Here is a 12,296-nt window from a genome sequence, read left to right on the forward strand (position 1 = left end):
GGGAGGGACTTCAGCGGGGTATAGTGCCATAGAGTCGACATTCCAAAGCGGCCATTTTCTCCAGGTGACCTGAGCTCTGTCACCGGGAGATCAGTTGTAATAACAGGATATCTGCAGCCAGTACCTGGGGGTTGGTAACCCTAATTCATGGACAGAGCTTCAGAACAGTACTGTTCACCTTTGTTCAAACAATCCTAATAGCCCCTTCTTCCCCCTAAAAGCAGTTATTTAAAAACATGTTATTTTCCAGTCACAGTGTTCCCTAGTGCCATACTTGGGGTTTAGCAATACTACTTACCCTCATTAATGCTTTTTAAAAGTCTTCACTGAAGTGTAATCTCTCTCTCTCTCTCTCTCTCTCTCTCTCTCTCTCTCTCTCTCTCTCACACACACACACACACTCACACACACACACACACACACAACTGCTAAATATAAGCATACAATTTTCCACATGAATCAACTGAATGGGGCTCAGATGCATCAAAGACCATTTGATTTTCATTATCTCAGGTCTATTCAGCCACCTCTTTTTTTTTTTTTTTTTTTGGTAATGGCTTCTATCCAGCATAAATAGCCAAAGCCTTTTTTCTATTCAGCCCTTGAATGATTCCTTGAATACAGTTCAGTGAACTGAAATTATTATTTTGCTCTTTTGCTGTGATATGCCAAACATTTTAAGGTGCAGCTATTTTAAACATTAGAATTGATTTTTGATTTGTGCTAAATCTAAGAGGAGTGTGCATCTTGAAATAGCAAACTGATACAGATCTTTGTAGCGGGCTCTCATGTATTTATACAGTATGAGTGCAGTTCTGCACTTAGCTGTGGGCATGCAAATGCAGTGTTGCTTGGTCTGTCATAATTGTACATAAATGCCTGTAAGGGTGAAGATGTGGCCACAGTAGGACTACAGGTTTTGATGTTTCATTTGGAAGAACAATCATCTATCAGATAGCAGTAAACTGAATTCCTTGTCTTGAGCAAAGTGTATATACAGTATTAGTCTAATGATACAGTATTGGCTTTATGATGTGCAAAAATTATGATAAGTAAATAGTAGTACAATGGAGGTTCTATATATATTTGTTAGCTGATTCAAAGCCACCGTGGCTCAAACCTACCTGAAAATTTCATATGCTGACTTGGAAACTCATCTCCTTAATCCCAGATGTTTCAAAGCTGCTTTTATTCACCATATTTACCTGAAGGAAAGAAGACCTTGAATGAAAGATGACCCCTGATGAAAGATGACCCAGAATGTTATACACAAAATGTTTTTATTGCTATACGTACTTGGATGCTAATGTAAGAGAGCTGTATTTTTTCTTTATGGCCCAATGGGGGAAAAAACTGGTCTTTTTTGGAATAAATATAGTACTTGTTGGTGAGGGGAAATGACATTTGCACATGTTCAGAGACTCATACTTTGTTATAATTCAGCCTCCAGAGCTGAGGGCAAGCATCAAAAACTAGTCATAAGCAGTGTTCCCTCTAAGTTGAGTTAGTGTGAGCTAGCTCACAGGTTTTTAGCCTCTGGCTCACTCATTTTTGTCTTAGCTCAGGAAGGATGGCTCCAGAGCAAACTAATTTATGCAATAGTAAAGTTGCTCGCTCACAACTTTAATGCCAGCAGCTCACAAAGTAGAATTTTTGCTCACAAGACTCCACAGCTTAAAGGGAACATTTGTCATAAGCTAATGCTTAGTAAGGCCCAGCTCAAGTTAAGTCGTGCTTTGCCTAGGATCCATTATCTCATCTCTTAACAGTTGCTCCTCCAAACTATGTTAGAGAAATATACTGTGAAGCCACCCCACACCCCAGGGGAGGGGAGAGGTAGAAGTCTAAGAATAAAAATAAAATAATAAAAAATAAAACATATCAGCATAAGCCAGTGTACGTGTACTGCTTTCCGTTGTGGTTCTGTCTTGTCAAGTGGGTGGCAGTGTACTGTGACCATCTTGTTCTTCCATCCTAAACAATCTCTTCCTTAGGACAGCAGTCTTGATAGGAAAGGGGCATGCAACCAGCCCGGGGAATTTGCCAACCAATTTCCAACCCTCAGAGAATTGGATTGGAAGAAATGGTCTCAAATCAGCCAGGAGGGCTTAATGAGAACTGGAGTTTGAGAAGTATGGCAGAGTATTGCTATGTCAGGAAGGCTGGGGATATCCCCAGTTAATTATCCATGTATGCCGTCTTGGGGGTTCTTCTGAATTGGAAGGTGGCGCAGAAAAGTGAAAGATCAGTTTGTATGTTGCAAAGTTTAGTGGGTTAGATTAATAGATTAACACTTTTTGATCAGCTGTAAAGGTGTCCTTGATTAATTGGGCAGCAGATTTTTCTAAAATGATTTTTTTATTAAAAGTGCTTCAGTAAATGTATGTAAGCCGCCCTGAGCCTGCTTTGGCAGGGAGGGCGGGGTATAAATCAATCAATCATATAAACAATCCAACAAACCACAGGAGATAGGCTCCATCTGAGAAATGGCCAGCCCTCTCCGTTCACGTGCAAAGGGGCCTGCGATGACACATTTACACTATCTAAAAAATAACAAAGCCTACTCTCCCGCCCCCCTGGAATAATTTCCCCCTGATTGCAGTTTATGCAGGTTTAATTGATTAATTGTTTAAAATGCTGAAGATTACTCAACCAAGATTTCATTTGTTTGGATGACGACAGCCCTTGTGTCTATGGGAGGGAGGTGCTGGAGAGAAATAACACATGTAGTCTTATTTTTGCTTCAATATTCTGTCCACACCTATCAAAATATTCAAGTTTGTTGTAGCAAAAATCTCAAACTCTCACTGCATTTGGTTACCTTATTAATGTGTGTGTTTCTTCTTTGAAAACAGCCAGCTTTTAGGGTGATGAAGAAGTGTCTGTCTTGTGAATAGCTAACTTTTTCTTATTTCGCTACAAAAGTGGCTTTGGTATTCAGTAATATTTTCCACAGTGTACTTAAAGACTGTAAGACGTATGGATCTAAGCTGGTTACACTGAACGTTCATATTCATATCTATGGCAACCATATGTGGAGAAGACGATGCTTAGGTACCTTAAACAAAAGCCACGTGCAATTCCTTTTATTTGTACCTACCAAGATAAGACAAACGTGTTTGTAAGCTTTTGAGTTCTCTAGAACTTTTCATCAGACTGGATTTTAGAAGGGGGGAATATTGCGGGGGGGTGGGGAGCAGATGTTTCAGGCCTGATAAGACATCCTGTTTCCATTCTGTGTAGAATAGCCAGGCAGATTAGAACAGATAGTGCAGCTGGTTGGTATCTCAACTTTCTGGGAAGGAAACGGAGGCTGAATGGCAGCCTCCAGTTGAAAATGCAAGCGAATAAATAAACCCAGCAGCTGATCAAATGTCAAATCAAATAAAACACACAGGTCCCCTAGACGGCTGATACCCAACAAAAAATGTGGTAATCCCTATACTGGTTACCACAGATACTGGACTTCCTATGTGTTCTTTACATGAAACTTGCTATATATCTCATTTGCATATTTCTAAATAAATAAAACCGGGGAGGAGAGAGTTAGAGAAAACGGAATGTAAATAATCTTAGCTGCAAGGTAAGTTGTCACGTGGGAAGCCAGAAAAGAAAGGGAAAAGAACTATCAATGTGATATGATGAGAAACTGTATTTTTTTTTCATTGAAGAAAGCGTGAGTTAGAAACCCAGTAGAACAAAAATCGCCTCTGCAGTAGAATTGCATTATCTTTTTCCCCAGACTTGTATTTATGTAAGTACAGAGGTATTGATTTAAACTGATAGGTGAATTCATATAGAACGTAAAGGAGGGCATTTTTCTCTTTTCAGCGAAAATGATGGCTGTTTTTGTTTTTTGCTAAAGTGTGGGAGAATGTGTTTGGTGTGTGTGTGTGCGTGTGTGTGTGTGTGTGTGTGAGAGAGAGAGAGAGGGGGGGGGAATTTTTTAAAAGAGCAAGTATATGTAAACACTCTACCCTTTTCTTTTTCATTACAGGTCTGGTTTAGATGCCTTGAATCCATCTTACCCTTTCATGTAGAGAACACACTGTGAAATGGAAGAAAGCTGAAAACCACCAGGTTCTGTCTTTGTTTGGACGTCTGAAAGAGTTCAATGTGGTCTTCACAGTGAAAGCCCCCCCCCCCAATCTAGTTGCCGTGATGAGTTCAGAGGAGAAGGGTGTATCTCCTGCTCACAGAACCTCTACAGTGTCTCATAAAAGTGCCTCTACTTCATCCTCGTCCCAGCGGGAGAGTAGGCAGGTAAGTATCAGAATGCTTATACTGTTTATTTGCTTTGCAGTTTGTACAGTATCTTGTAGCCTGTTACCAGTTGTTTATCCTTGTACTAGGGAAGTTTAGAGGTCAACAGAAAAAACCCTTCATAGCATCATCTGCTATTCATAACATTAATGAAGTTCTTTATTGACCTTGTGGTCGTCTAATTTGTGCCACTGCTTTGGAAACATACAGGGATGTGAGAAGACCTGAGAAGGTGACATTCAGTGGACCTGTATGGATGAAGACAGTCCATTTAAGCTTATGGTGAGGGCAGAGATAGATGGTATGGATAGTTTCAGCCATGTGTTTGCTGGGGTAATGGGAATGTGGGAGGTAGGATCAATGAATGAGAGGGAACGGCACTTAATCTTTCCCCCGCCTGCCAATTCCTCACTTGTGCACCCTGGGTGCCATATGTAAGCAAAACAAATCACTTGTTTGTAGTTAGCTAAATGTCATTTTCCCTCAGACAACTTCAATTCTGCTTCAGGGCACCTGAGGAAAAATTAAGCTATGAGGTAGTGTGAGAGGAAGGAATTTGGGGGGGGATGTGCAGAAGGAGAAAAAGCAGGCATGGGAGAGTTAAATGCCTCCTCCTCAGCCTGGTCCATGGGTCGCGAAGAGTCGGACTTGACTGTGCGACTGAACAACAACAAGTTGGCCTTTAGTCTTCTAGGTTTTAGAGAAATGTTTTCTTGGTTTGTGTACGAAGCTCTACCAAACTGCTGATGCTATTGTGCATATGTGAGTACGAATGCAGTTACCTTAGGGAAGGGTGGCCAAGAAATCCATTATTATTGTTGTTGTTGTTGATGATGAAGATTTATAAAATTATAAAACATTACAAAATAATCGATTATTGTGCATATGTGAGTACGAAGGGCGGCCAAGAAATCCATTAATATTATTGTTGTTGTTGATGATGAAGATATATAAAATTATAAAACATTACAAAATAATCAAAAAGGTATGCTGTATGGTGTGCAGGATTTCTTATAAAGTATTATGATTTTTTCTTTGATTTCTGGTTTCTGCTTACCGTTCCCAGTCCCCCAGCAGGGGTAGAGGATGGCCTGCCTCTTGTTTCTCTCTACTGTTGCAAGTGGCAGCAGTAGAATATTTTTTTAAAAATGGCAGTTGGACTGATGATGTACCATTACTTATGGGAAACATCCAGAAGTGTGGTAAAACTCTTCTGTGGTAAAACCATAAAACCATAGCATTTTTAGTGATTCCTAGAGAGGACTGGAATTTTTGACTCCATAGAAAGCATGCCTTTGAGTAATTCTGTGCCATTTGGCTGCTGTTCAGTAGATAGAGAACATGAGTCTTTGTTTAGTTAAATGATTTTTGCTTCTTAAAAATGTAAACTACTCAGTGCATGGCTTTATTAAGGAAATTTAAATGCTGCCTCTCCAGAGTCAAACAAATACAAATAAATAGAAGAACAAACAAACAGTACCACTTGGGGGGGAACAAGTAGTAACAAAATCTCTTTGAGTAGAAAGGTTGGATTGGAGTGTTGTCCCATCCTTTGTCCACCACCAGTCATAGCAACCAGTACATCCAGAAAGGGATGGGACAGGTACCTATAAGTGACTACCCTGCATAGCCCAGATTACTCTGATCTCGTCAGATCTCTGAAACTAAGCAAGGTCGGCCTTGGTCAGTATTTGGATGGGAGACCATCAAGGAAGGCCAGGCTTGTTGCACAGAGGCAGGTAATGGCAAACCACCTCTGAACATCTCTTTCTTGACAACCTTGTGTCGTCACCATAAGTTTGCTGAGACAGTGGTGCTTTCCACCACCACCAAGCGACTGCGGCAGTAGGATATGTTGCCACCTAGTGGCTGAGTGGCAGATACTTTTTGTTGAGCAGTGAAACTGAGCATGCTCCTGAGGAAGTGGGGTTAGTTCAGACATGATTCCAACATGGATGCCTGGCTGAGGGTTCCAGTAAAGCTGATTTCTACCCTTGACCTGATGGTGTGGACTGTAAACTTCACAGCAGCTGGAGTAATATTTCCCCTATTGGCTTTTGCGTGTGTTCTCCCTCTACTGTATGTAAGCAAAACGAAATAGTTGTACATAATGCCTCCATTTCTCCCATGTGTCAATCTGGCAGAAGTTTTACATACTAGAGATGTGGCAGTTATAAGACTGAATCTGCAGTAGCAGGCTGATTGCCTACCATTTCCTCATTTTCAGGCCAACAGTGAATAAATCATATGGTCATGCTTTACTAGTGTCAGTGCTTACATTGCCCCCCCCTTTAATTCTACGTTTTAGCTTGATATAAATACAAAGCATAAAAAGAAAGAGAAATATATCACCTTAATCCAGTAGTGCAGAGAAAAAGCACTGTGTGTGACCTAAAACTAAGGCGTTGAAGTCACTTTGGAATACAGGCTCACATTCAGATCTTGGCTATAGAGCAGTGTGGCTGAAGGGGCCTGCTCTGTCCTGCGGGCCCTGTTCTACCCTGCCCTCAAAGGTTTTCCGAACACATGGAGAGGCTTTTCTCTCTCTCCGGTAACCTGCCGCCATCAGTCTCTAGATCTCTATCTCCTGGTCCCTCCTTTCCTTCTCTGCCTGCAACCGCAACTTCTCCAGCTCTGCGGACTTAGGTGCTCAGCTGCCGCTGCCCCTACTACCTTGTCACAGCTTAGCAGGAATACCCACTTGCCAACTGCCTGCCTTCCTCCTGGCATTTCTTTTAAAATAGCATGTCCAAGATTTATTTATTTATTAAATTTATACGCCGCCCTCCACGCCGGAGATGGTGGAGGTCTATGTGATACAGAGAACCACTACCAGGATCCAAAGTTATAAAGTATTTATTAAAAAGAAACTGTTCACAAGCATACTTTTAGCACAGCACCAGACTGAGCAGGGGATTCAAAAGAAACAGGTAAAACACAATTCCTCTGTCCCTCCCTCTATATGTGCTCTATCAGATGTTAGAATATAGGACAGACTCCTTAGCTTAGAATGTTACAGATCTCTACAGACTTCCATTAGCTTGCTGCTTCCTTCAGCTGTCCAGGCCAGCACATGGCAATGGCCGCCTCCTCCAGACCTCAGTGACGAGTTCTGTCTGCTTTGATGGAATCAGCACCCAAAGAGAGAGCTTCCTCCTTGCTTCCAAGAGTTTTGTCTTCTCTCTTTCCCCTCCTACTGACCAGGTCAGGCCAGGTCAAAGAAGCTTTTCCTGAAGTCTCCAGAATTTTCTTCCTGAAGTCTTTCTAGTCTTAATTCCTCCAAATCTCTGTTCCCTGCTTGGAGGGGGGGAGAGTCTGGACCTTCCTTTTGTCTCTAGTTAGCTCTATTAGCATTTCTCAAGAGATAGCTGGGTTGAGGCTGGAAAGCCATTGACTGACTTCCTCCTAGAGAGAAAAACTTTTAAAACCTCCTGGTAAAGGTTTTACTCAGGTCAGACCTCTACCCCAAAAATGCATTTCTTCACAAGCAGTATAGCCAGAGGACATTAAGTAGAAATGGGCTTGGTGGTGCCATAATCTCTTAGGCACCAGCCAGGAGAAAAGGTCTGACTGTGCGATTTCCTGAAATAATTGCTCTAACTTAATTGTATTCACTTGCATTTTTGAGTGCATGACGTTTCCAGTTTAATTTTTCCATTTGTTCCTCTTAATACAAAGTAACTATCTTACTTCGTTTTTTTCTCTTTGTAATAAAATGATATATAAGAAGAAGAGACAGAGACATTATTTTCTGATAAGTTGGCAATAAGCTTCAGAGGAAAACTGATACAAATTCTCCCACTCCATCTTACAGGAGCTTTTCTACAAAAGTGATGATCTTGTTCAGTTCTCCCCATCACATCTCACTCTGATCCCAAGGATCCCCTGACTCTCAGGATCAGTCTTTTTGGGGGGGTGGGGGTTTCATGGACAGTTGCAGGAGGAAAAAAAGAGAAATTTGTTTTGTGAATTTGTTCTATCCATGGTTCATGGAATCCAACTCCGTAACCTTAATGATAACAGGTGCTTCCTGGAAACATAACTTGAACAAAGAGGGTAACAATGAGCATGGGGGAAGGGGGCATGTTCCAAGGTGTTTCTGTTTTGGCAAAAATACTGGGATTCTTCAGCAAGGCCTCAAGGATTTTACTAAGCTGGAAAGAAAGGCTCCCAGTCGTGGGCTAGGGGAGCCATATGTGCCTGGATGGAATGCACGGGGTGGGGAGCAAGGATAATTTTGGGCAGTTGGACCCAGCACTGGCTGTTAGCAAGTCAGCTGTCAAGCAACTCCCTGCGGGCCCACCCCAGAGGTCAGGCCATCATGGAATGAGTGGGGCACACAGACTTATGGGCTGCAGGCTTGTGTGTGGCATGTGGCTCAAACTGAAAGAAGCAAGCTGAAGAGGTGCTTGGTGTCATGCCTGCCCCTGATGTAGCATCTGACAGCCAGGAACAAGGGGGCTTGGCACCACAAGCCCCTGATGTGACCACAGAGGCAGAGCCTAACAGCCAAGAACTGACTCCTTTAACAGAAGAACTGACTCCTTTAACAGAAGAACTGACTCCTTTAACAGGAGACACCTGCGCCGGATCAGACTCTGCTTGACTCAAGCAGATCACCACCCGACTCCCCCCCACCTGTGAACCGGCTCAGGAGTCAACGACGACAGGAGCTGAATGAGAGACGCAAGGCTGCACGCATGCGTGAAAGACGCTCATTCAGCCCTGAGTTTTAACAGCGGCCTGACCTTGCTCCACGAAGATAACAAGTTAATGAGCCAGCACACTATATCAACAAACCTGCTGCTTGAAGCAATTTGTACTGGCAACTTCAGTTGACAGGACCAGACGCTCTGTGAAATCTTGCTCCGGACTCTTTGAAACCTTGACCGTTTGTTACTCTGCTTCTGAACTCCGGCTCCCTGACTCTCGGCATTGTTTGACCACGACTTCGGCTCTGCGATACTCTGGCTTTACTTGATTTATGGACTATGACGTATGGTATGTTTGACGCTGGCTTTGTGAACTGTTTTGGACTTGTTTAAATCTCTGTGCTGCTTGAACTATTGGCTGAACCTCGGACTGGCTTTGGACTTGACTTGTTTAACCCACGCTCCCTGGCCCTGCCGTGACACTTGGCATTCATCAACACTCAGCAAAGTATTGTCACTCTGCAAATGTCCTGGCTTGCAGGCTCCAAGTATCATGTGCCAGAAGTCAGTCAAAGCAGAGTCGTTCAGTCCAAGGTCAGGGGTCCAGAAGTAAGGCAAAAAAGTCAGTCAGTCCAAGGTCAGGGGTCCAGAAGTCAGGCAAAGCAGAGTCAGTGGACTAGCATCTATTGCATGCATTGCATCCACACCTAACAACCTCTTTTGGCTGCTTTTATAGCCCCATGCCTAAGGGTCATGCTTGCAACCACTTTCTCAGAAGCAATCCTGCAAGTACTCATCTTTGTTATCATCAAGCAGCTGGTATTGGGCCAGGAGGCGTGCACTTTGCTATCTTGTCTGTAACTTGTTCTTAGCCTCAGTCTGCAGTGTTCTAAGGGTGTAGCTGATACTGGTGGGCTGGGAATGGCCAACTGCGATTCATCTGCTGAATCAGGGCTGGAGGGTGTTGGTGGCTCTGCACCAACTGTTGGCTATGAATCCTGACCAGTGTGCAGCTCATTTTCCTGCTATCAGCTTCCGTTAACTCAAGGCTGGCTACACAGGACTCCTCTTTTCCTGAGGAGTCCTCGCTGTCGCAGAGCCCTGGCTGACACATGACAGCAAATACTGTTACTTTGCTAACAGCTTTTTTTTAGAATATGATCTCATTTCCTGCTTGTCAGCTTCTGTTAACTCAAGGCTGGCTACACGAACTTCTCTTCTTCTGAGGAGTCCTCACTATCGTAGAGCCCTGGCTGACTTATGACAGCAAACGCTGTTACTTTGCTAACAGCTGTTTATTAGAATATGATCAGAACTAGATTATGCACTTGCTATAAAGATGTTCTGCAAATGTAACCTTAGATCAAACTTAAGGAAAGTGAAGTATGAGATGCTGGTTGTAAATGGCCTACCCTTCACATCTAAACAAAGCATCTGTATTCAAAGCTTTCATTTGTAGTAGTGGATAGTAGCCTAGACTGGTAAGAAAGGGGATCACTTTAAACAGTACTGATTTTAGACATGGAATTATTCATTAATGCCTGATTTGTACATTGATGTAGCAGCATGAGGAGTTGCTTTCTCAAGAATTGGTTCCAAACCACAATGGTAGTATCTGTAAAAAAAAGGAGTGTGGGTGTGGGAAATGAGGTGGTGGCTTTTTTCCTCATGGGTGATGGATAAAGCTGGCTTTATTTGTCCAACCTGAATGGCTCCTGTTTACAGATTATTGTGAGATCTGGTCATGTGGAAGCAGCACCTAAACCTCAGCGATAACATGAGAACTGGGTCTAAGTAGCCATGAGAGGAGGAGGAGGACAAGAAATATCTCAGAGTGGGCTGTTGAATGCATCGAATTCTTCATATTGAAGTAAGAAGATAGATAATAAAGCCTTGCCCAGGACTGGTTGTGGATATTCTCTGGTTGCATGATGACATCCAACCATACAAGCCATTATACTTGTTTCAGAAAGAATTCATTAGTCATAGCATTGTAGTTTTTGACCCAACTAAACTTAGATCGAACCTGAACTACCTGTTTTTCTTCTTTAAAGATTTACCTATTCTAAGGAGACAGAGATTGTAGAGAATAGAAGATGAATGTGGTATACTTTACTCAGTGTAGATCAGTCAAGTATTATTTGTCAGATACAAAACAAAATGTAAATTCACAGGGTCTCCCCCCTCCCCCACTGATTACAGCATTTTGATGGGGAAATGACAGATCAGACATCCAAGGTAACTGTTGCTGAGTCATCATTGTTATCCATGCGAAGAGCGTGTGTGGGTTTTCACAATCTGTTCAAATGGCCACATAATGGATGGTAAGCTACGATTTCCATATGTTCTAGAGGATAATTATCCCAGAACGTTCCTAGAGAATGTCTAGAGTACTACCACATATATTACAAATGCTGACCCACAGAACAAAGCCTTGTTTTCACTGTGTCCAAACAGTCCTGGCAGTCGTGAAGGGACTGCTTAGCTCAGATGTGTCTGGTGGCATTACAGGGAAAGGTGACCGGCAGATCTCCATTTGTTTTTTTAATTGTTGGTTTAGCTCAGCTTGGCTTCTCAGCCTTTTTAGGAGCCCACTCTGCCCCTGGGGTAAAACCTTTCTGTTCATCCTGGCTCGGGGTTTGGTTTGAATCTTGCTTTGTTCTTTCTCTTTTTATTTTTTGTGGATTCCACTTACCTCCTTATCTTTACCTTTTACACCTTAATGGTTTAATCCTTCCCATGGCTATACTATTGACTATTAACTTGTATTGTAAATTTGTTTTAGATTGAGTTGTTTAAATTAATGTTTTACTAATGTTCTTTGGAGGTAGATCAAGATGGGTAGCCATGTTAGTCTGTATGTAGCGGCAGAAAAGAGTGGCAGCCACTGCCAGATCGGCATTTTATCATCTTAGGCTGATTCGGCAGTTGGTTCCCTTCCTCGGCTGCAATGACCTGGCTACAGTGATCCATGCGACAGTCTCCTTGAGGTTTGACTACTGTAACACTCTCTACATGGGGCTCCCTTTGGCACAGATCCGGAAGCTGCAGCTAGTGCAGAATGCGGCGGCCAGGCTGTTGATGGGTCTCCTCAAGTGGGAGCACATCCAGCCTGAGCTGAAAGCGCTGCACTGGCTGCCAATAGCATACCGAATCCGCTTCAAAGTGGTGGTACTTACCTTTAAAGCCCTACATGGCCAGGGGTCCGACTTACCTGAGGGACCGCCTTTCCCCACATATACCCCCAAGAGCACTTCGGTCCGGGGCACAACATCGCCTGGTGGTTCCAGGCCCCCGGGAGGCAAGGTTTGCCGTGACTAGGGCCAGATCCTTTTCAGTGGCGGCCCCTACCTGGTGGAACGCGATCCCGGCGGAGCGCCG

At 43.1% G+C, this 12,296-nt stretch overlaps 1 protein-coding gene across 4 annotated transcripts in view; it reads left to right on the forward strand.

Moving 5' to 3' along the window:
• The window catches only part of OSBPL6 (oxysterol binding protein like 6), a 167,022-nt gene that overhangs the window by 73,464 nt on the left and 81,262 nt on the right, over nucleotides 1-12,296 (forward strand). For all 4 annotated transcript variants that reach the window (XM_015413758.1, XM_015413757.1, XM_015413760.1 and 1 more), the window contains exon 2: nucleotides 3,998-4,263. In XM_015413758.1, coding sequence (XP_015269244.1) covers nucleotides 4,162-4,263 — 102 coding nt within the window. In that variant the 5' untranslated portion in view covers nucleotides 3,998-4,161. The remainder of the gene's footprint in view (nucleotides 1-3,997; nucleotides 4,264-12,296) is intronic.

This window comes from Gekko japonicus, unplaced genomic scaffold (assembly GCF_001447785.1).
Source record: "Gekko japonicus isolate JY-2015 unplaced genomic scaffold, Gekko_japonicus_V1.1 scaffold743, whole genome shotgun sequence".
NCBI lineage: Eukaryota > Metazoa > Chordata > Lepidosauria > Squamata > Gekkonidae > Gekko > Gekko japonicus.